Source organism: Antennarius striatus, chromosome 8 (genome assembly GCF_040054535.1).
Source record: "Antennarius striatus isolate MH-2024 chromosome 8, ASM4005453v1, whole genome shotgun sequence".
Taxonomy (NCBI): Eukaryota; Metazoa; Chordata; class Actinopteri; order Lophiiformes; family Antennariidae; genus Antennarius; species Antennarius striatus.
In genome coordinates, this window is record NC_090783.1 from 9,044,845 (window position 1) to 9,069,270 (window position 24,426).

The 24,426-nt window shown below is 40.6% G+C and overlaps 1 protein-coding gene across 1 annotated transcript; it reads left to right on the plus strand.

The window, feature by feature from the left end:
• Positions 1-13,170: 13,170 nt before the first annotated feature.
• lonrf1 (LON peptidase N-terminal domain and ring finger 1) lies at positions 13,171-24,014 on the plus strand. Its single transcript, XM_068320554.1, has 12 exons — positions 13,171-13,865; positions 16,377-16,495; positions 17,572-17,694; positions 19,155-19,352; positions 19,433-19,646; positions 19,846-19,951; positions 20,045-20,159; positions 20,243-20,364; positions 20,445-20,603; positions 20,736-20,898; positions 21,079-21,231; positions 22,429-24,014. Exons 1-12 carry the CDS (start codon positions 13,265-13,267, stop codon positions 22,585-22,587), a joined length of 2,232 nt encoding a protein of 743 aa, XP_068176655.1. The 5' UTR covers positions 13,171-13,264; the 3' UTR covers positions 22,588-24,014.
• Positions 24,015-24,426: the final 412 nt, after the last annotated feature.

Consider the following 24,426-nt stretch of genomic DNA (forward strand, 5'->3'; position numbering starts at 1 on the left):
CAGGAAGACCTTTCCGAACCCAAATGCAGTAACTTTGACTCTTTAAGTTGTTCATAACTCATTCAGATATTTATTCCCACTACAGTTCATCACACCTCCTCAGACTAACTGAGGATTTCTATCCTCACAATCCACTCAGCGCAGCTTCTCTGTGCTGTCGTACCACACCAGTCCATCTGAGGAGGCGTGAGCTACATGCCACCAGCTGGACTGGTAGATGTGACCTCACTCCTCTTGTTTCTTACATAATATGTTAGGAAGACAATGGTGTCCATTGTGCCACAGCTGGCCCTACCCTAAGTGAGCAGACTCCAGAAAGAGGAACACAGTTAAATGGTCAGAGTGGAGCCCGTGTACCCCTTTATTATTTTGGATCTAATATTCAACTATGTCACTCCAGTGATGCTCATAATATCTCAATATCATAATATCACTGTGGGTGGAAAACCTTTCTGTGATTCTTGCCCTTATCACAGCAATATCAGCTATAAAATGTGCTGTTCCTCGAGGACGGGTACATTCCACATGCGTACAGCAGAAGCAAGCATTAACTTGGCTGTGATGGTCCACTGCCAAGACAGTATAAACGCAGTCACTTTTTTTTCCTGTTGGACTTTGAACACTTCATGTACTCTCATCAAGTACAACACAGGAATTTGTCAGGAGACTCATGCATAACCACTTTTGCATAGACCTAAAATGCACAAACAATCTAAAATTAAATGCTTTCGTGTTTTCAAATTTGTATGTTAACATTTTTAGCTGAGGAGTCAAACACAAGTGGGAGATAACGTAGGTCAAGATAAGGCAAACCAAAGCACAAAAGCAGTGTTGTTTGTGAATCCTCCGAATGTTTCCCACATTGATAAAAGAAGACAAACGAGTGTGTGCATGCACACAAAAGAACAGATTGTAACTGCTGTATCTGCAGCAGGTGGGGAGTTTAAATTCTTAGACTACATTCTCTCTCTCTCTCTCTCTCTCTCTCTCTCTCTCTCTCTCCCCCCCCCCACCCTCCCTAGGGCAGCTGTGGCTACACATGGAACTTACCAACTTACCATCACCAAGTATGAATGAGGAGAGAATGAATATTATATATATATATATATATATATATATATATATATATATATATATATATTTATGTAGCAAGATTCCAGGCTACATTAATTAAAGATATTAGCTTTCGGACTAGTCAATCAGAAGACCAATTCGACTCATGGAGGTAGCGGTGCAATGAACCACACAAACACAGAACTTTATGTGCAAATAGTATGTTATATTAATTTGTGAAGAAAAAATATATATACAGTGAACCCCAATATTCACTCTCTGCAGAAGGAATAAAATTAACTAAAGTAAAGTACATTTCAGATAAACCCACACACAATATTTATCATCACACTGATTGTCCAAAATAATCCAGGGTCAAGTCCAATCCGTAATTGGTCCGTTGGCAATTGCGTGTGTGTGCGTGTGTGTATGTGGGTGTGTCCGTAGGTGACGTGGGGGACCGGCTTCCAGAGCCTCCTACCAGACCAGGCGAAGTTCTCTGCATCGGTTGTCCCCGCTCTGAATCAGAGTCCTAGCTCGCCATCGTTTAGTCGAGTCCTCACCGGCACTCCGACCAAATCCATGAAAAATGTTCAACGTTCATATAGTTCGTATAACTCCTCCACACAGGTCTGTTCCGGTAGCCTGCGGCTGATCAGGTAACTCCAATGCCGGCTGCTTTCGACGCTTCCGGATCTCTCTCTCTTTCGCGGACACACACCCCCCAACGCCGTTTTCTCACTGGCTTTTATTGCAGGTGACATCATTAGCCACCCGCAGCCCCACAGGTGAATGCGTGATGTCATACACCACGTGACAAGTTCACACTAGTGTGGAACCTAACGTCCTTTGATATGGTAAGAATAAACAAAATATTAATAATAAGAAAAATATTAATAATAACCAAATAAAATAACCATCGAATATTACTATGGTAACATTCATCCTGGTTACATATATATATATATATATATATATATATATATATATATATATATATATATATATATATATATATATATATATATATATATATATATATATATATATATATATATAAATGTCCCTCTCACCCTTGTGGGGTGGTATCTGTGTGGCATCCTCAAGCTCGGGTCCTCTACCAGAAGCCTGCCAGTCTGAGGGTTCTGCGCAGTATCTTAGCTGTTCCTAGGACTGCGCTCTTCTGGACTGAGGCTTCAGATGTTGTTCCAGGAATCTGCTGGAGCCACTTCTAGTTTGGGGGTCACTGCCCCAAGTGCTCCTACTACCACAGGGACCACATTAACCTTGATCTTCCACATCTGTTCCAGCTGTTCTTTCAGCCCTTGACACTTCTCAATCTTTTCGTGTTCCATCTTCCTGATTTTAGCGTCACATGGAATCGCCACATCTGTCACCACTGCTCTCTTCTACTCTTTGTCCACCACCACTATGTCCGGTTTGTTAGCTACTAACTGTTTGTCAGTCTGGAAGCTGAAGTCCCACAGGATCTTAGCCTTGTCGTTCTCAACCGCCTTTCAACAACCTTTGGGGGTATGTCCCATTGAGATTTGGGTACTTGTAGTCCATACTGGGTACAGATGTTCCCGTACACTATCATAGCTACTTGGTTGTGCCTTTCCATGTATGCTGAGCTGGTGAGCATCTTCCACCCTCCTAACACATGCTGGACTGTCTCTGGGGCTTCTTTACATAGCCTGCACCTTGGGTCAGATCTACTGTGGTAGATATTGGCCTCTATTGCTCTTGTACTTAGGGCCTGTTCTTGTGCTGCCATGATCAGTGCCTCTGTGCTGTCTGTCAGTCCAGCTTTATTCAGCCATTGGTAGGTCTTGTTGATATCAGCCACTTCCTCTATCTGACGGTGGTACATGCCATGTAGGGGCTTGTCCCCCTATGTTGTCTCCTCCTCCTTCTCTTCCTCCTCAGGTTTCTGCTGTCTAAGGAATTCACTGAGCAGTTCATCTGTTGGGGCCATCTTCCTGATGTACTCTTGGATTTTCGATGTTTCATGTGGCCCTGATGCTCACTAGTCCTCGGCCTCCCTCTTTCCGCTTAGTGCACAGCCTCAGGATGCTGGACTTGGGGTGAAACCCTCCATTTATGGTGAGGAGCTTTCTAGTCTTAATATCTGTGGCTTCTATCTCCTCCTTTGGCCAGCTTATGATCCCAGCAGGGTATCTGATGACTGGCAGTGCACACATGTTGAAGGCTTGGACCTTGTTCTTGCCATTCAGCTAACTTCTCAGGACTTGCCTTACTCTCTGGAGGTATTTGGCTGTGGATGACTTCCTTGCAGCCTCCTCATGATTGCCATTAGCTTGTGGGATTCCAAGGTATTTGTAGCTGTCCTGTATGTCTCCTATCCTGCCCCCTGGTAGGTAAACCCCTTCAGTTCCGGCCACATTTGTCTAATCCGAATGACATCACTATGTCGTCACCGTAGATCCTAGTGCTGTGGATCAGTGAGTCAATTTCTGGCTCATTCCTGGCATACAGCTTGATGTCATCCATGTAGAGAAGATGGCTGATTGTTGTCCCGCTTCGGAATCGGTATCCATAGCCACTCTTTGTGATGATGTAACTGGGGGGGGTTCAGGCCTATGCAGAACAGCAGTGATGATAGTGCATCCCCTTGGTATATGCCGCACTTGATGTTAACTTGGGCAATTGGCTTGGAGTTAGTCTCCAGGGTTGTCTTTGACATTCCCATTGAGTTCTTGATGAAGGCTCTTAGTGTCCTGTTGATCTTATACAGTTCCAGACATTCCAGTATCCACGTGTGTGGCATTGAATCGTAGGCTTTCTGGTAGTCTATTCAGGCGGTGCACAAGTTGGTCTGCCTATTTTTACAGTCTCTGTGTACCGCTCCGTCCACCAGTTGCTGGTACTTGTCTCCCCTGGTGTTACTACCAACTCCTTTCTGTGCCCCGCTCATATTGATCCATGTGCCTACTCATCTTAGCCGCTATGATGCCTGACAGGAGCTTCCATGTTGTGCAGAGACAGCTTATTGGCCAGTAGTTGGATGGGGTAGATCCCTTCTGTGGGTCTTTCATGATCAGGACTGTCCTGCCTTCAGTCAACCATTCTGGGTGTGTCCCATCCCTTAGCAGCTGGTTCATCTGTGGATCATGGAGTGCTGTCAGCTTCTTTAGCCAGTATGTATGGATCATATCATACCAACTGAAATCCCCCCGCTGACCTGGCGTCCTGGCTCCCTCTTGCCGTAGCATTGTTGTAGTATTTCATCCATCACTAGTTGTGATAGCAGTTTTCGGTTACGGATGTCCATTGGTCCCACATCCACCCCATATATCCCCTCTCTCTGGGATTACTCGTGTAGTAGCATTCCAACAACAACATAGTCTGCGCCCTTGTCCATGTGTGTCTTGTTCCAAGTTTCAAGTTTATTTATTTTTATATAGCCCAGATTCACAAACAATGTCTCAAAAGGCTTTACAATCTGCACATGGACGATATCCCTCTGACCTTTGTGCACTGTAAGCAGTGCGACCCTCGCATCGGATAAGGAACAACTCCCCCCAAAACCCTTTTAACAGGGGAAAAAATGGATGGGAGAAACCTCAGGAAGACTGCAGAGGAGGGACCCCTCTTCCAGGAGTGGACAGACGAAGCAATAGATACCGCATGTACAGATTAACAACACAATAATAATAACAGTAACAATAACAATAACAGTAACAATAATAAATGTATGACAAAGGCACGCGGATCCATCCAGTAGAGCGAGTCACCACCAGCCGATGAAGCACACAGAGGTCACCGATTGCCGAGGATCCACCACTCTGAGGACAGACCAGACAGTGCCTAAGTCATTGAGCTCAAAAAAAGTTATAGTCTAAGGTTACTCTGGCAAAACCCCAAAACCACAGCAGAACCAAATGAGGCAGAACCAGCACTTCCCTAGTGGATGGTGAAACAGGACCACTGTACAGCTTGTGCTATCGCCAGCCATGGAAGCAGACAGAGGTAGCCGATTGCCGATGATCCACCACACAAAGGCCTGTGAGAGAGAACAGCAGAAGAAGGGAGAGAGACAGAGAGAGCAGGGGCGAGAGTGGTGCTAGAGGGACCAGAATAGCAGAGGAGACCAGAATAGCACGCCCCTCCTGCATTTGTGTAAGTTGACTGGATAGTGTTTGTCCCGACCGGTATTCGAACCCACATTCAAGTCAGTTCACTTAACCACTGTACTATTACGCTGCAAATTAACGCACTATAAAGATTAACGAAATTAATCGTGAGTGGCAAGTCAATGCGCAAGCATTTTAAATTTGGCACATTGAGTGACCCATAGGCTGCAGTGACGTCACTTCGTAGCTGCGTCACTAGTTCATAAGCAGGGTGACTGACAACAGAGATGGATGCGACACAGGAGAGCAAGGCAAGCCCACTTAGACCTTCGGGCAGAAAGTTTATTTATAAAAAGAACAAAGACGGGACTATCAACAAAAAAGCAGTGATTCTGCGCTGTCAATCTGCACTGTAAATGCCTCCGTCAGTCTGCCCCAGGGCAGCTGTGGCTACACATGGAACTTACCATCACCAAGTATGAATGAGGAGAGAATGAATATAGTGTGTATATATATATGTGTGTGTGTGTGTGTGTGTGTGTGTGTGTGTGTGTGTGTGTGTGTGTGTGTGTGTGTGTGTGTGTGTGTGTGTGTATATATATATATATATATATATATATATATAAATGTCCCTCCAGGGAGGGTGGTATCTGTGTGTCATCCTCAAGCTCGGGTCCTCTACCAGAGGCCTGGCAGTCTGAGGGTTCTGTGCAGTATCTTAGCTGTTCCTAGGACTGCGCTCTTCTGGACTGAGGCTTCAGATGTTGTTCCTGGAATCTGCTGGAGCCACTCTTCCAGTTTGGGGGTCACTGCCCCAAGTGCTCCTACTACCACAGGGACCACATTAACCTTGACCTTCCACATCTGTTCCAGCTGTTCTTTCAACCCTTGATACTTCTCAATCTTTTCGTGTTCCTTCTTCCTGATGTTTGCGTCAGCTGGAATCGCCACATCTATCACCACTGCTCTCTTCTGCTCTTTGTCCATCACCACTATGTCCGGTTTGTTAGCCAGCAGCTGTTTGTCAGTCTGGAAGCTGAAGTCGAACAGGATCTTAGCCTTGTCGTTCTCAACCACCTTCGGTGGTATGTCCCATTGGGATTTGGGTACTTCTAGTCCAGACTGGGTACAGATGTTCCTGTACACTATCACAGCTACTTGGTTGTGCCTTTCCATGTATGCTGAGCTGGCGAGCATCTTACACCTTGCTACCACACACACACACACACACACACACACACACACACACACACACACACACACACACACACACACACACACACACACACACACACACACACACACACACACACTCACACACACACACACACACACACACACACACACACACACACACACACACACACACACACACACACACACACACACACACACACACACACATATATATATACACACACACACTCACACCACACAAACATATATACGGTATACAGTATATGTGTATATATTTATGTGTGTGTACATATATACACATGTGTACAGTGTATATAGATATAGACAGATATATAGATATATTATACTCTATTTTCCTCCTGAATGGAAAAATATCACAAGCTTTTTCTTATACTATAAATTAGGTAAAGAGGCCAGTAACTCTCAATAACTGCAACTATCAACCAGTAAAGGATTATAAACTAATTATGCCAAACCATCAAAATTCTCTGCATCAACTTTTCTATGTTTATCGGCATGCATTTCACATTTAACAAGCTTGGCATCTGTACAAAACAGCTGAAAGTACTAGCACTAACCTGCTCACTGCAGGTTGTTTTATTTATTGGATCATTTTGTACAAGTATGCACTTACGAGTTTTACTTGGCATACATATCAACATAGGCAGTGAATGTCTTCACAGATCCTGCAGGAGTGCCAAATATCTGACAGGAACTCTGAATCGTGTAACTCTTTGTGCATTGTGGTATTTTGTTACAACAGATTTTTTGTCATCATGATAACCCCTTGTTTTAAGAATCGACACTGGTGAGAATGATAGAATTTAATTGTACATGATCTATCCTCTTATAGTGCCTCATCATAACCTGTATTCCAGCTGGAGTTATGTTTTAAGGCAGAGGAGAAACAGATCTGTCTATTAAAATTGTGTTACAATACATTGGCATACTGTATGTACTGTATATTCATGTATAACCATAATCTGCCAGGAAAAAGACAACTAGTACTCTAACACACACACACACACACACACACACACACACACACACACACACACACACACACACACAAATACACACAGCGCACTTGATATAACACCTTAATCTTTGCAGCTTCAGGTGAGACAACAGGGCGTGAGGTGAATCCCTGAAAATCAGAGATTGTGTCTCTCAATGCCAAGATTTTGGGTGGTCCCTTCTTAGTATTGTGTGTTGAAAGGAAACATTATACTGTACTACATCTGAAATTTAGCTTTGACAGTTCTCTGGATAAAGTGCACATCTGGAGGGATGCTGACATTTTTTACTCTTATGGAATTTAGATAACATTTTCTTTAGCTTTAGTCCACATTTTTTATGATAGTGAAGTCATAGTTGTAGTATTTATGTTAAATCCGTATATGTACTGTGTGTATTTTAATCCATCTATTCTATATTGAAAAAAACACATTTCAGTATATTTACACATAATCACTGAATTTTTTTAAATCCCTCATAAATAAGAATTCTATATTCAAATTATGTACTTCCTTGTAAACTAAGTTTTGTTATGTGAGATAAGAAAAGGTTGGTCCTTTCTCTTCCTTATTGTCCTCTAACCAACCCTCCTCTTACTCCTGCTGTCCTCTCTTGGGCCAGTGTAAGACAGCTCCCTTTTTAACCCTAGAGAACCCACACACATTTATCCTTTAAAGAAAATTATGTGGATTATACCACAGACCAAGTGGACCATATAGAACACATTTCTGAAGTTTTTTTCAGAATAATAAAACTTAGTTTTATTATTATTTTATTATTATTTCATTACTATTTTGGATGGATCACTTTCTGTCATAGACACATGACTGCCACATTGTCATACCAGGATGTTGAGTAGACGTCGCTTAGGGACTTAACGGGTTAAAATCAGACATAAAGCTTTATAACGAAGAGACGGACATTCAAAGCATGTGTGACACTGTGGGTCCTCTCGGGTTAAAGGTGCTGGAAAGTTGAAACATTTCAACTTGTCAATGCAACCTAGCATCTCTCCAGTTGATTACATCACAAAGTCAAGTTTTGTCACCGGGCAACTTAACAGGCTTGATACAAACACTCCAATCTTCCTGACTTGAAGCCTGCATCATTTCCTGTCCTTCAATCCCTTTTCCTTCCATCAATGAACAGTTTTCTTATTTGGCCTTTACAGCTATACTGGCTATGTATTTACATCACTGATCAAAATCAGTGTGGGTGGGTGGGGGGAGGTTCCTGGTATTTTTATGTGTTTTTTGTTGCTGTTTTGCTAACTGCATTTTTTCTGGCAGGTTAAAGGATTACTTGGGAACAGAGCAGTCTGTTCAGTCTCCCTGGAAATCCCTTAAAGTAGCACAGAACCTTACCTTCAGTGGAGGATAAATCCATGAACCCGTGAGAACAAGGCTTCTGCTTTAAAGGATACTTGTCAGATTTTTAATTGTTGTCATCACATTGATAGAAAAGCGCACAATTTGACAGCAAGCTGTGTATAATCTCATGTTAACGAGAACACAAAATGCACCCTTGAGACTTGTTTCCCCCCAGGATTAAGGGTCTTAAGGTCATTGTTACATTGAGCCTGCATCCATCTCATTCTCATGAACGCATATATTTAAAGAAATGCCTTCAAATTAACATTCAGTTGGTTTAAGGATGAGCTGCTTAAATATTGGTGGTCAAGATTAGGGACACACAGCCCATCGTTTTGTTCTCTTTATATTCCAGGACATTAAATGCAGAGAGGCTGAGGTAGACATAACAAAGAAGACCATGGGCATCTACACAGTCCCTGCAGAAGGCCATGGTGCAGATGATGGATGCTTTGCCGATACTGGTGTTGTGCTGGAAGGTGTGGAAGTTCCTCATAACCTTCAGAGTGTCAGCCATGCATGTGTGATGCTTTATGGATTGATCTACACACTAAACTTGAGCTACCCAAAAAGTCTGAAGTGTACATTGGAGTTTTACCAGAAAACCCTGATGGACCTGTACTCATCCAAGCTTTCACCAAAAGTACAAGTACTGCAACTCGAACTGCTCTTGGCTGGCAGTAAAGCACCTACCTACCTGATTTTTATTTATTTATTTTTGTTTGTTGTTATTTATTTTATTTTATTTTTTTCATTTAGACAGGTCTCGTGTTTAAATAATCATTGTATCACTGTAGTGATCACTATTTTGATGAATGTGGTTTATTACATAAGAATTAATAACATGTAATTCAAATAAATATATACTATTTACCTTGTATAGGTAACCCCAATATTACGCAATTCAACCAATTCACTTTATGTATGTTAAATAAATACTCTCATTATTATTAATTCAGAGTAATTATACTTTACTAATACTAAATACATAAACTTGAACATTATGCATTTCAAATGAATATGCTTTGTTACAGTAATGAATATACATCATCTAAGGTTTATTTGGTAAGTTTGTGTTAAAATTGTCTAAAAAAAAAGTACATGCAAATTTGCTATGTAATAAAATGACATAAATCTTGAAAATTAGGCTTAAATATTTCTGTGAGGGTAGTTCAGTCATTTATTCTCAGCTGCACTACACTATGTGTATGTATACACACACACACACACACACACGCAGGCACACGCGCGCGCACACACACACACACACACACACTTCACCCTCTCACAGACACAGACACACACGCACATTCTTACAACTTGCTCACGAGTGACAAAAGGCATGGAGTATACTGCTATGAAATGGAACATATTGACAAATTAATTTACAATTTATCTTCTGTAGGTAAATACTACCATCTAGTGGTTGTGATTATTCTCCCACCACCCCGGCCTGTCCTGCCTTCACGTATAATAAGATGTGCTTGGACGCTTGCTTGTCGTTCTTATGTTTATTTTCTTATTTGCATTTTATGAGCTAAAACAAACCTGGTCATATTTTCCATAAGGCTCATGTCTTTGTTGAATTTTGTATATACGTAGTTAGAATGTCTTTAAACTGTAAACGCGCTTTATCATTATAGTTGCAAGCCCTTCAGTCGAGTATTGGGCATAATTAAAGAAAAGATAACCAGAGATCCACCCCTTCATCCGGATTGTTTGAGCAGTGATCAGTGATGACTGCCAGCTCAACGCGTGGAAGACCTCATTCTGAGTCACACACACGTAAGGATAACATGGAGCGTGGAGTTCACCTTAATTATGTGTTTTGGGAGGTGGGAGGAAACCAAAGAATCTGAGGAGAACCCATGCATGAAGGGGGAGAACATATAAAATCTGCATAGAAAGAAAGAGAACCGAGGAATTTTCTGCTGTGAGGCGAAAGCGCCACCCATGAGAATTTTCTTTCCAGTATTGTACTGTACAGTAGTTCTAACAGATTTTTTGAAAAAGATGTTTCTGCTTGTTCTTTATATGTAAATGAAATCACAACTGTATTATAACCAATCATATCTATATTATTCAGTTGTGACTACACACACTATTGTCTGTTATGTCCTGAAATTATTTTTGATTTAAATCACAGTGGTACCTCTACTTACGAAATCAATTGGTTCCAGAAGAAATCACGTAAGTAGAAAATTAAGTAAGTAGAGATGCGTTTTCCATGCAAATGCCCAAATCTGTTCCAAGCCCATAAAAATTCCAACATAAATGTTTTATAAAGCATAAAAATGCATCAAAACATGTAACAAATACATGTTACGATTAGATTATGACACAATAAATGAGAGTTGTGCATAACGTAAAAAACAAAGAATAAAGAATAATAATGATGGTCATTTACCTTTTAACAGCTGTCCTCATTGTTTTTTGCCCTCTTTGGTTCATGCGCTCCTATCTCACCATGCCGAACAACAGAGTGAATTACAGTCCTCCTTTTGAACTTCTCCAACCACCCACGCGATGCCTTAAACTTCCTTTTGTTTTAATAATGTGTCAATTGTAGATTTTTGGCCATATTCTTTGGCGAGATCAACCAAACGCATTCCTTTCTCGTGCTCTTCTATTATATCTTGCTTTGTTTGTACGGACAAAAAAACACTTTTCTTCGTCTTTTGTTTTCCTCTTTTCTCCGTCACTTTCTTGGGGTCCATAGCGAATACGTACTCAAAAAGTTATTGTATTTGCGCAAAACTATCCAAACACCTCACGGATCATGTGCCGAATGCCGAGACACTCCATAAGCACCGTTCAGGCTCCACACAGAGGTGGAGTGGCATCCCTCTTAGCCAATGGGATGCCAGGAAGATACATAATAGATAATAGCCAATAGCAGAGCAGCTGTGAGAATGTTACGTTCAGGAACCTGTGGGAGTTCGAGTATCAGCCGATACTGTGCTTTCACATTACGTAAGTCAAAATTCCTTTCATAAGTAGAGGTAATATTTTCCTCCTGAGAAATTTCGTAAGTAGAAAATTTCGTAAGTAGAGACATTCGTAAGTAGAGGTATCACTGTATTACGTTTTCCATAAGTAACTTTCGGGACGCGTAATAGGACACGTCAACCACGAGAGGGCAGTATTCCCCCACAGTGTACCGCCACACTCTCAGGTTCAACCTCTTCACTCACTGCTACTACGTTTCTGCAATGTTTTTCGTAAAAATTCGCAACATTTTAACTTTTTACAATTTAAAAAAAAAAGATTTTATAATCCAGATTCATCCGACATTCATTACTAACGCAATTGGAAGCCGCATTAAAAGCCAGCTCAGCCTAAACGTGACAATGGATTTCAGTCCCAATGGTGGGCAGTGGTTCTTAACTGTGGTGGAGGTACCGAACCCAGCCAGTGTCATATGCTCATTCACTGGACCCTTCTTTAGTTAAAAAAAAAGTTTCCAAATTGAAGACGTAAGTATCTGTTTTACTGGTGTATGTAATGAATTGTGCATTAATGTCACCTTTTTCAAAGAACAAAACCAAGACAGTACATGAACTCACATGAAATGACCTTCACCTTGGCAAGAGCTACTCTTTCACAGCAAAGTTTGTTTCTTTTCCTTTCCATGCAACTTAAGGAAGTGTTCCTTTATTGTTGCTGGTGTGAGATTAGAGTTGCTCAACTTGACATTGCAAATCATGCAATGCGTAAATGCATGTAAATTCATGTTGCACATATTTACACGACCACTTTCTTTTTTTGCTCGACATAGTTACTATGGATAGGATCAGGAATGAGACAGCACATATTAGAGGTTTTGGAGATAAAGTCAGAGAGGCCAGACTGAGATGGTTTGGACATGGCAAGAATATAATTGAAAATGTAAAACATTTGCTGATCACAAATGTAAGACTAAGCAAATTATTCAATCCATTTCATCATTTTCCTATAACTGCAATGTTTTGTTGTTTCTTACATATGTGTGCAATTACGCAATCAGAAGCTGAACGGTATCCAAAAGAGAACTGATGCCTCTGCCAGGGTTTGTTTTTTTTTTTAAATGCAGCTGCGATGCAAAAAAAAAAAAAAAAAAAAGCAGGCGTTACAAAATATTATTATACAACTCGCTTTTCAAAGTTTTCACGAAGTTAAACGTCCTAATAGATATACAGAAAAAAAGCTATCGCATTTTAATGTCATGTGGCTTATTGATTTATGTGACAAGTACATTCTGAGGGGTTTAAAGGCGGTTGATTAACTCTATGACAGAGAGCGGTGTCACCGGGTCGAGATGACCGCGTCTCTTCCGTAGTTATGAAACTTTGGAACGCACGTTTTGTAACAGACCTTTGCGACCAATCAGTGCACGAGCTCGCTGATCACGTGACGGCTTTTTCGGTTTTTTTTTTTTTTTATGTAACAAACCCCTATCCGCAAAAACCTGGACGCACTCTTCTCCTCTGGCCACACCAACTGTGAAAATGAATCGGTACGCCAATAGACGAACTAAATAACTCTTTAATCATGTCGCTGGGACAGCAAACGGGAGACGCAACAGAGGATAGAGGCCGCTTCTTCATCGGCGCTGACTCGGACAATGTCTCGGAGGAAGAGGACGACTATCACCTTATATTACAGAAAGCCAACGCATTAGCCACTGAAAATTGTCTCAAAGAAGCTATCGATTGGTTTTCCGTCGCTATGCGGTATGGCCCAGTTCGTCCAGAACAACTCAGCACTTTCGCGGACTGTATCCTCCGTAACTTCAAGCAGAAAGCGGCTGGAGCAGACACCCCGGTCCACACCCGGGACAATGGAGACACCTCCACAGACGTCGCGTTTGACTGTCCGAATTGTCGTAGCTTTGTAGGCGAACCTGTGACGTTAGCCTGTGGACACTCGTTCTGTAAGAGGTGTTTGCAGCGACGGCTGCTCTCCAAATGTAAGCTGTGTAATGAGGCGTTCACCAGCGGGGAGAAGGTGAACGTCGTTCTGTGTGGACTGTTGGAGAAATGGTTCCCCGACGAGCTGAAAACGGCCAAAACACTGAATGAAGTAGACGAGCTGTGTGGGATGAGACGCTACCATGAAGCCGTGGCGCTAGCCACAGATGTTATTCGGTCGGGTGAGTAATAGATCAAGAAACACACGTTTGAATTCAAAAAGCAGGGAAGTGTGTCTTATCAATATTAACAATCTGTCAAATTAGTGGACAAAGCGGAGCCCAACTCTTTGAATACCTTTACTATGTCCGCCATGTGTTGTAGTTCCAGCGAGCCCATTGGCTGCGGTGTCACCTGGACCCACCTCCTTACGGAAGTTCACGAACTGCGCGTGCGCACTGAGCGTAAATTGCGTAATCAGGTCATGACACATTTTGAGTTGGTTTTGTAACCTATTAACGGGGATGTGGCGCTGTTTCTATTTTATAAATGTCATTTTTTTTAAAAACTTTTCTTCAAGAAAATGACTTTAATTGATTGAGACTTTAAAACTTAAGTCATTTTGGAGTCGGTATAAGAATGAAGGGAATGCTGGTGTGTCTAGTTAGACACTGCCAGACAGGAATTAGTTTCTGGAACGGATCTTTAACATTACGCAATGAAAGAAAGTGGGCTTGGTGGGTGATTGTGGAGGGTTGAGGCTGCTGGTGCAAATTCCAGCAGAGACTGTAGACACTTGCATAAGGAAAGTGAAGTTCGCTTGCGATCAGTAAAAGTTATAATAAAATATGCTCTTGAGCAAATCCCTGTCATTGCTGCTGTGGACACGAGTCAAGGTGGAGATGCCAGCAAGTTTACAGAGAAGTTCCTGCATGAAAAGCTCAAGTGTGTCAGCTGTTGTGATTTTGTAGTCTCTTTTAAACGCAGGTTACAATAACTAAATCACTGACAGAATTGTTGCAACGTTAGAGATATAATTCGACTCCAAAGATAATGCAGTGATTAATGTTGTGCATCTTAATCCTAGGAAATATTTTATGGAAATACCAGTGGTATTAAGGTATTTTTGTGTAACACGCATAACCTTTATGTATTCCCTCTGCGCTTTTGTTACTTAAACATTTCCTGTAAGGTATCCACAAACACAAATGACCTCAACTCCAGTACATACCAGGTTCAGATCACAACCGATCCCACACTAGTGGAATGCACACCCAGACTGTAAGAGTGGACTTCCTTGTCTCCTCAGTGTACAATAAATACATTTTACATTTTTAAAGCTGCTTATGCTTAATTGTCTTTTGAAACACAAATAGATAAATAAAATTCCAATTAGAAATTTGAAGGGATTAGATTGCAAATCAATTGATATCTTTTTGATAATGTGTTCGTAGCTCTCCCATCTTGCACAACAGAAATATTATTTTTCTACGTCTTCCCTTCTCCCATGTCCTATCATGGCAATATATTAGCAGATTAAATACTGTACTGTTAATAGGGGGCAGTGGGTAGCGCTGTTACCTCACAGCAAGAAGTCTGTGTAGGTTCTCAGTTATCCAGGTCATGGTTATCCAAAGCTGTTTAAATCAAGCCACTGGACTTAAAAGTTTCTTGAAAACGTAGTTGAAACCCATGTGGCCCACGGGTTTCAACTACTGACGTTGAAATGTAAATAGCACTGACCACACCCCACAGAGTTAATGAGCTGGGACAAGACCAGCCACTTCAGAACTGAAGAAGCCTCTTGGATGAGAGGCAAAATGTTTTCAATAAACTTTCTAAAAGACTCACAGCAAGAAGGTTCAGGTTTGATTCTTTTCTGTCTGTAGTTTGTATGTTCTCCCCATGTCTGTGTGGGATTACAATCATCTCATCTTCAAGAAGATGAATGGGTACTGTGGATAGGCATCTCTGTACCGGGAAAAAGGGAGATGAGTGGAACATTTCCCCCGATCTGATTTTATCAGATCTAAGAATTCGAAATAAGAGCATAACGTCAAGGTTGTTGTGTTATGATTTGTCCCGCTTATGTGCAGGGAATTGTGAGAAGCTTATTCATGGAAATTCACAATAGATATGAAGTCCTGCTTTGAGCTGATGAAACAAAATATTTTAAAAGATTGTTTTTAATTTCGACCACCTGTTGCATAGGTATATAAGTAACATCAGCAGAACAGATGATGTTCAAGGGTTGAGACTTGACTGCGACAAATTGGCATGCTTGAGAATATCAGTGAATTAAAATGTGCTTGATACACATAGATCCCTGTGGTGAGTAAAAATAAAAGGAGTAGTTGGTTTTTTTATCCCCAAAAGTTCACCCATTCTACTTCATAAGGCTGCTGTTGTTTTTGCGTTACCAGTATTGTAAATGTGGTCCTGCAACCTACCACTGGGCAGAGAAGAATTTCCATTAATCATGTTCGGCTCTTTGAGGCTTATGAAACATTTTTTTGACAATGCCTTGAGAGGTATTAATGTTACAGCTAGTGTATTTTATAATATGCTATTATATAAATAGCATTTGTCATGTGATTATGCAACAACACATCTACATGTCATTTATTCCATGACATGGAGATACCCTCCCCCCCCACATATACACACACAAAAAAGGTATCCTTTTAAATAGAAACATTGTGATTTCCAAGTTATAAGAGGTTGAAGGATTTTTTCATTTTGATTTTCTGCAGATTCAGAGAAAAGGCCAGCGGCGCGACTGTCTCGGGCCGAGGCTTACACAGCTCTTAAACAGTACAGCCTGGCGTTGGACGATGCAGAACTTTGTCGTGGGTCCAGTTGTCGTGCTGAAGTAAGTCACTCTAATTATGTGTCATCTGATTTGCTACAAAAGTAGATGCTGCTGACCAACTCTCCACTGTATGCCTGTAACATCTTACCATGGTGTTGTAAAGGTGGTTCTTTTACCAGGTTTTGTATACATACTCACACACCTAACTTCTTTACTGATGCCTGGCTTGTTTAATCTAGTGTGTGTATCAGCTGCTAATGCAAACAAAAATAAGTGTCCTCAGAACCATAACGCCTGATTATCCTGTTTCGTTGTCTTGTCATGTGCGAAGTCAAAAACAATAATAAGTTGACAGAAGTAGTGCAAAAATAATTTATTTAACAGTCTAATTCTGAAATCCTGTTTGTTTTCATCTGGTACTTTCAGTACTGAGTGAAAGGCTTTCAGTTAAGTTAAGATTGATAACAAAGACTAGATAACAGAATGGAATAAAATGTTGGGTTTAGAGCATTTTGTCCGAGCTGTCAAGACCCAGATAAAATTGTGTTCTATGACACTGTAAACACCAAAAAGACTAAAAAAAAAAATGAGTAGACTGAATTCTTTATTGGGGAAAAAAAGGCTTTTCTACATTTTTCTGTTCTTATCAGTAATAGAGCATATGCTGGTTTCACCAAAATCACTGATTCTTGACCAAAAAATGGAGAATACGTCAGAAGAACAGTGACTTTTCAACAGTGACTAAAATTTATTCTTTAGTGATGCCTCAGACATCTCAAATGTGGTTTCCTTCAATAAAACAAAAACGACACTGAAAAATGGCTTTTGATGGTAAAATATTTTTTATTAATGAATAAAAGGTCTTTGGGTTACAGTGAAGGGAGTGGGATTCAAACCTCCACCCATTCATCCTCTCCATTATCTCCGTCATCTCTTCTCACAATTGCGACACTCTTTCTCCCTGAACTCGCACGAAAGATTCTCTGTAGACGTGTGATTTGACAGATATTGCCCGACTTCCAAAGTTTCGCTGTTGTCTTTGTCGCTTTCTGTCTTCTTCTCTTACACTGTATGCTCATCGCTCATCCAAAAATAGCGCTGATTTAACGCCTGTTTTCCTCCACCTTTGTTTTCAGGCTTTTTTTAGGAAAGCAATGGTACTGCATGAAATGGGCCAAGTGGATGAGTCTCTCCAAGCCTTCCTCCAGTGTCTGGCTGTGGATGAGGAATTCCCTTCGGCTAAGACACAAGTGGAGAAGGTAGGAGAATTCAAGAGTAATGATTTATATGATGACAGTATGGGAAGAGAAAAGGTCAAAAACTAAACTCTGTTATCAGCCTGAAATATGGCAATCAGCGGAGTTATGTCATTCAGCGTTTATACAAGCAGCCTGGAGGAAGAAGTGAACTAGTACAATTGCTTGGAGAAATCTCTTTGCTTCAGAATGTCAAGTCGTGAACTGAGTGAGTTTTTATTGCACAAAGCTATAAAATTTTTACAGCAAGCATCTTCAGTTGTGGCATAGATGTAACAACAGCACTTGAACATTAGGACTACAGAAACATTTTAACAGCAAACAAAAGGCAGAATTTGTTCTTCATATGATTTTTCTTGGAATCTGTTGAAGGTCACTTACAGTGGTCCCATTATTCAGCGTATCCGTATTGATCTGTCAGTCGATAAAAACTGGCAAAAAAGCAGCTTTTTTTCACTGAGAATTTAAGTCAGTTTGTCGCCACAGTTTCCTTTTTTTAATTCAATGACATGATAACTGACAACTGGAAGATTTGACAAAGAACATCTTATCCTCTGGTTACAGTTTGAAAACAAATGTGACACAGTTAGTGCGTCAGAACTAGTGACTCCAGTGACAGTCAGTAGGCAGAGTGCCAAAAACAGACCAAAGTTACATAAGTGTCTCACAGCTCACTTTATGTGGTCAGACACGCCTACTTTTAGTTGCTAACGTAGTTCACATTTTTTGTAATGATTACTCATCATTACATAAGGAAGCACGCCCAATTTTATTGGGCATTTCTCCAGTCTTCCACTGATCAATTTTTTTTTAATTTTTTTTTTTTTTAATTTTATATACTGATTTGATTCCCAAAGGGAAATTACGAAATTTCTAGTGTAAGAACTAGACCTGTTGTTCTTAAAGGTTACTGTTTGACGCGGCTTCTTGTGAAGGGAAAATGGTTCTGGCTGCACCTGCGTGGGAGCCGTTCAGGGAGCATCGGCAGATAATATTAAGTTTGTTTAATGTGTAAACAAAGGCCTTTCCAATAACTGAAAACAACCACAAGGTTACTGTGAAGAAATTTTCATGGTCTCTGCTACTGGATCGTATATGATCACAACAAGTTCATATCTATTCAGAAAGTAGCATAAAGCAACAGTCTGGGCAAAGTTTGCTTTGTCTTTCGCCTCAAAATGGCCGTGGACATCATCACCACGTCTTTATTTACAGCATTGTGTAGTTTAATCTTATGTCAATAACCTCAATACAGACAGGAAAAAAGTTCCACACCACGTACCTTATGATTTAAGACAAAATATTATATAGAATATACTTCGTACCATAAATCAGGTGTTACCAAAAAACCAAACATTTTTCGTTTTGGGCTTTTTATTTTCATTTATTTTCTGCATTTCAACAAGTATCCAACCTTTGTCTCGTATATTCAGAGACTCATGTTTGACTTCTGATTTTTACAGATTCTGTGTGACCTGCTCTCTCCAACTGATGAGAATGTCAAGGTTGGCCTGAGGGAGACAAAACACAACAAGTCTCCTCGTGTGCATAGTAAAACACTTGTGGCTGATGGTCAGACTCAACCACAGGGCCCAGTCCAAAGACTGGACCAACAACAAGTTTGTGCCACCTCGGTACACGACCATCTGGACAATACAGAGGTACTAATATGGTTAATCTTTGGTTGATCAGTTTCAGCCACCATCATGTTCTTACATTTCTCCTTCATATCATCATTTAGAAACGCTGGGAGAGCCTGGAGCTGTCTGGTCTTAGCCGAGCTCATTCACTACGTCTGTGTGGCTCTCGATGCATTGATGAGGGGCTGAAGAGAGTCTGCTCTGCACCTCAGCTGGGCGATCAGGAGAAAGGGAGTCTGCTGAAGCGGAAGCTGTCGGTGTCAGACGTAGAGCCTTATGTTGTGTACAATGGAAGTAACAAGCATAAAAAGCAAGGTTAGCCAAACCAGCATGGTGTTACTTTCTCTTTGTCTTTTTAATTTGACACTTAAAAAGAATACATCCTGCTCTTGTGTTCTCTTTGTATGCCTACGTTAATGTCAGTCCAAATAATTAATGCGTGCATTTTGATTAAGTGACCCACTTAATGCAATGTTTGCTGTTAAGACAATGAATTTTGAAATTATGATTTCAGGTGTGTCAAAAAATTCCAAACACCAAGCTGCCAAAGCTACAACTAGCAGAAGCGTTCCCAAGAACCTGCTGGACCCCAATGACTTTGAGTGCTCTCTCTGCATGAGGTAACGGACGCCCTGGTCTACAGAACATAACGGTTCATTTTATTTGTGAGTGAGTGACCACAAATTTTTTTTTCATCCCTGTGATCCATACAGGTTGTTCTATGAACCTGTGACGACACCATGTGGCCACACCTTTTGTAAAAACTGTTTGGAACGCTGCTTGGATCACATGCCCCAATGCCCCCTCTGTAAAGAGAGCCTGAAACAGGTGAGAAACCAGTTGTGACATAAATTTAATGTGGATATTGCTCGTCTTCTTGGTTTGCTCACCACTTCATATCCCCTCTTCAGTATTTAGCATGCAGGAAGTTCACGGTGACAACTGTCTTGGACATGCTGATCAGACAGTATTTGAGCCACGAGTATTCAGAGAGGACAAAAACTCATCTTGAAGAGACTCGAGAGCTTTCTGAGTAAGTGTTTCAGGGTTGATGGAATATTTGTGTATAAAAGTTTCAAGATGTCTAAAACACCCCCCTCCTCCTCTGTGCAGTCTTATGAAGAACGTGCCTATCTTTGTGTGTACCATGGCTTACCCCACTGTGCCTTGTCCTCTGCACGTCTTTGAGCCACGTTACCGTCTCATGATTCGCCGCTGCATTGACACGGGCACGCGGCAGTTTGGGATGTGTATTAATGATCCCCAGAAAGGGTAAGCATTCAGTTACTGACAAATGAAGAAGAGAGGTTTCTTATTCAAGTTCAGTCAGTAGTTAGAAGAATAAATGTAGCTACAGCTGCCAAAAGTCAATAGTCTAAATGAAAACCGTGTCCATCCCTGCAGGTTTGTAGATCATGGCTGCATGTTGATCATCAGGAGTGTTCATTTCCTTCCTGATGGTCGATCGGTAGTGGACACTATTGGAGGAAAACGCTTTCGAGTCTTGTCCCGAGGAATGAAGGATGGCTACAGTACTGCTGACATTGAGCATTTGGAGGACACCAGGGTAAGAACTCACAGGTTTCATATCAAACAGTGAGTTAATACTTACAAGGTTGACAGGGGTGGGTTTAAGTTACGGTGTCGCTCTATGTGTAGGTCTGTTTTTTGTGTTTTGCTTTTACATGTAGCTATCAATTATTGTCAGCAATCCAAGATACTGATTGTGAATCAATATCTCTGTTAGGTGGAGGAGAGCGATGAGCTAAGGAGGCTGCAAGAGCTGCATGATGCGGTTTATGACCAGGCCCGTGTTTGGTTCCAGAACCTCAAAATTCACTTCCACAACCAGATCCTGCAGCACTTTGGACCAATGCCAGAGAGAGAAGCTGACATCCAGGTAAACATTCAGATAGTGTCCCTGTTTTTCTGTAATTCTTATTTTACATTTAAAAAATGGTTTTGTTAACTGAGTGGCATTCTTTTTTGTTTTTCAATACTATTATGGGGAATATTGTGCAGTCACAGAATTTGCAAAAGATTGGTTACAACTGAGTCATCATGACCCACTTGCCTTTTATTACCACGGATTCCCCCGTATCAGAAGTGTTAATACCAGAACATGCTTAGCCATGCTTCGGCTAGCGATGCTGAAAAGGATTACAGCTCCACTGTTAGGAAAAAACCAACGGGCGGGGTCAAATTGTAGATATAGGCTAAAGAGCTTTAGTGTTGCTTCATACCTAATCCCACTGCCCCTCACTGCGTCAGAAGTGGTCAAAAAAAGAAACTATAACGAGCCACACACACACACACACGCACACACGAAGATACATAGACTCGGAAGGACACACACACACACAGAGGCGGTAAAGCAGTGGCCATGATTTGTGACATCTCAAATGTGCTACAGACATAGGAAACATCATTCACTTTAAATCAGTTAATGTAAAGTACATCTTAAAAGTGGCTCCAACTCTTGGATTCAAATTGAGCTTTGTAACTATGTTGCCAACATGCTGCAAATAATATCTCTTATTTTTTAACCTATTCCATGACTGGACAACCTTTTATAACTCTAGAAGTACAAACTTCTAGGGGAAAATGGAAGAATTGACTCTGAAGCAGTTTCTGATCCGTATAACTAAATTTTTGTTATACAGGGTTATGAACACTGGTGTAGTTTCCTTAAAACTCCAGACAGTTGCACAGAACATGTGTTTATCAGATGAATTTTGTGATGCTTCCTATAAATAGTAAAAACAATTCATATTTAGTTTAGAATGCTCATATTTTATTATTTTTGTTGTTTGTATCTATAATGTGCTACGGAATGCCAAAGCAACAATACCTCATATACCAGTTAGAACTAACAAATAGTTCAATTGAGTTGTAATGAAATAGTTCACTCAAAAGTAGATGATGCAAGTATGGAAATATGAGCTACTACTTATATGAAGTAAATAGAAATCTTAACAGGAAGCAGACATCAACAGATGTCCTATATTTGAGAATATGACAAAATTAAATCATGCTTCCTAAAAAGGCCTCTTGGTCATCAGAGTAAATATCTGATTGCAGCCATTCTCTCTTTCAGGCAACTCCTAACGGCCCAGCTTGCTGCTGGTGGCTCCTGGCTGTTCTGCCCATCGACCCACGCTACCAGCTGTCTGTCCTCTCCATGACCAGCCTCAAGGAGCGCCTGGTGAAGATCCAGCACATCCTCACTTATCTGCAGAGCATCCCCAGCAATTAGAGCTTCCTTTCCTCACCACCATCAGCATCCTTTGCACCTTGAAATATCATTCAAGCAACTCTGAATTAACATCTTGCCATCTTTTGTTTTTATGGCCATCCAGTTTTCAGTTAAGCCTCCACGAAATATCATTAAAGCTAAAGCATCCTTGCACTGTGGATTACTGAAACAGTTAGGTTTGAGCCACCTCAGGGATACTTCCAATGATATACATCATCTGCTTTGGACTGTAAAAGGTCAATGAAATGACAAAAGTGATGGCAACTCTTTAAAGTTTCATGGGATCTAACCTGAACATGAGAAGCAAGTCCTGTTCTCCCTGGTTGATTCCTTGTGGCTGAGGTTGGTTCTGGTCAAGTTGATATGAAAAACATTGTGAGACAGTATTGTTTCCTGGCTGCAAGATTTATGGAGAAGTGGATATGGGTCGGGGTGATTCTATGGAATTAATTCGTAAATGTTGAAAGCTCCAAAAATGAGAATAAGGTATGTTTGAGAAGAAGCTAATAGAAACAAATTGTGCTAAACCAAGTACAACTAAAAGCAAGTGAATGTGCACCAAACACTGATGGAAGTAAATGTCGATCTCTTCAGAGGATTACATTTCTTTTTACTTGGTTATTTAACACACTTGCCATGCTTAGCTCATTATTGGCAAATAAACTTCCACTCTAAAGAAAGGCACACTGTGTTTTTTCCCATCATTTTTCTTCCACGTTTCATGCAGATTAGCCATTTAATCTGTTTTAACATGAAATAAAATTAGCACTTGTGGTTTTGTAAGCATCATCCATGCTTTATCTTGAATCTGTGCTTTTTTAGCACATTCGTTCCTCACATAAGTTACTTTAAGTCATACAGTATATACTATCTTCCAAAAGGTCTTCTGTCAGGCCTTGGAACATCTTGCTGGAGTGTGAGGATTTTGTGAATCTTATTTTACCTTTCTCTCCCCAAAACCAAAAAAATAAATCAACAACCCTTTAATTAACTTGAAAACTGAAATAACCTATAAGTTAAGATGTTTGTACATTCATACCATTTGTTTAAGAAAATATAAGGATATTTTGCAATATAAAAAATCAATTAAAGACTGAAACAGCATGCACACCTCCCGTGGGTCAACAAGGCTGTTCTTCCAAGTCTACTCTGCTCAGAGGAGGATGGACGATTCCTGCAGAGCTTGAGTCAGGCCTGCATTTGCCTTATACCACTTGACATTGTTGTGAGGATTACACAATACGTCAGCTTGGGTACCATTCCTTTTTGCCATTGTATGATCTGTCAAGTTGTACTTTTCCTCAAAGTGTGTCAAGGGTGTAACATGAATATCAAGTGTAAAAAGCATTTTTTTTCTGGATAGGCCTTTATTGTTGCTCAGATGTTTGACGTTATCAGTTTTCACAATAAATGCATTTCTTTTTCAACACCAGTGTCAGTGTCCCATACTTGACTGAATAAAGAGGGAGTTTGTTCAACATTTGTATTTTCAATGCTTATGCAATTTCCTCCGGGATTAATAAAGTATCTATCTATCTATCTAAAATGGATTTAGTTTTTATTGTAACTGCTAGAAATACATATTAATACATATATTAAGATCAGCAGAACTGATGAAATGTTTACAGTTGCAGAAACCGACCCCAAATATTAAATCCAAATTGTAAAGTGCTTACTGTATATTACTCTTTTTTTTTTCAGTTAAATATTTTTATCATTTTTTTCCACTTTCTACATAGATTAGTTCATTTTAAAATTTCAGCACATTCAAATGTTCATAGTTATAATACCATGAGTGATTCTTGTTCAAGATAAGTTGCTTCCAAAAGTGGGAACTTT

What these genes read in the sequence shown, in the direction of transcription:
- lonrf1 (XM_068320554.1), top strand. Translation starts at nt 13,265, where the DNA reads ATGTCGCTGGGACAGCAAACGGGAGACGCAACAGAGGATAGAGGCCGC. An exon ending in CACAGATGTTATTCGGTCGG is followed by an intron (nt 13,866 to 16,376) that starts GTGAGTAATAGA and finishes GATTTTCTGCAG; the next exon opens with ATTCAGAGAAAAGGCCAGCG. An exon ending in TAACAAGCATAAAAAGCAAG is followed by an intron (nt 19,647 to 19,845) that starts GTTAGCCAAACC and finishes TTATGATTTCAG; the next exon opens with GTGTGTCAAAAAATTCCAAA.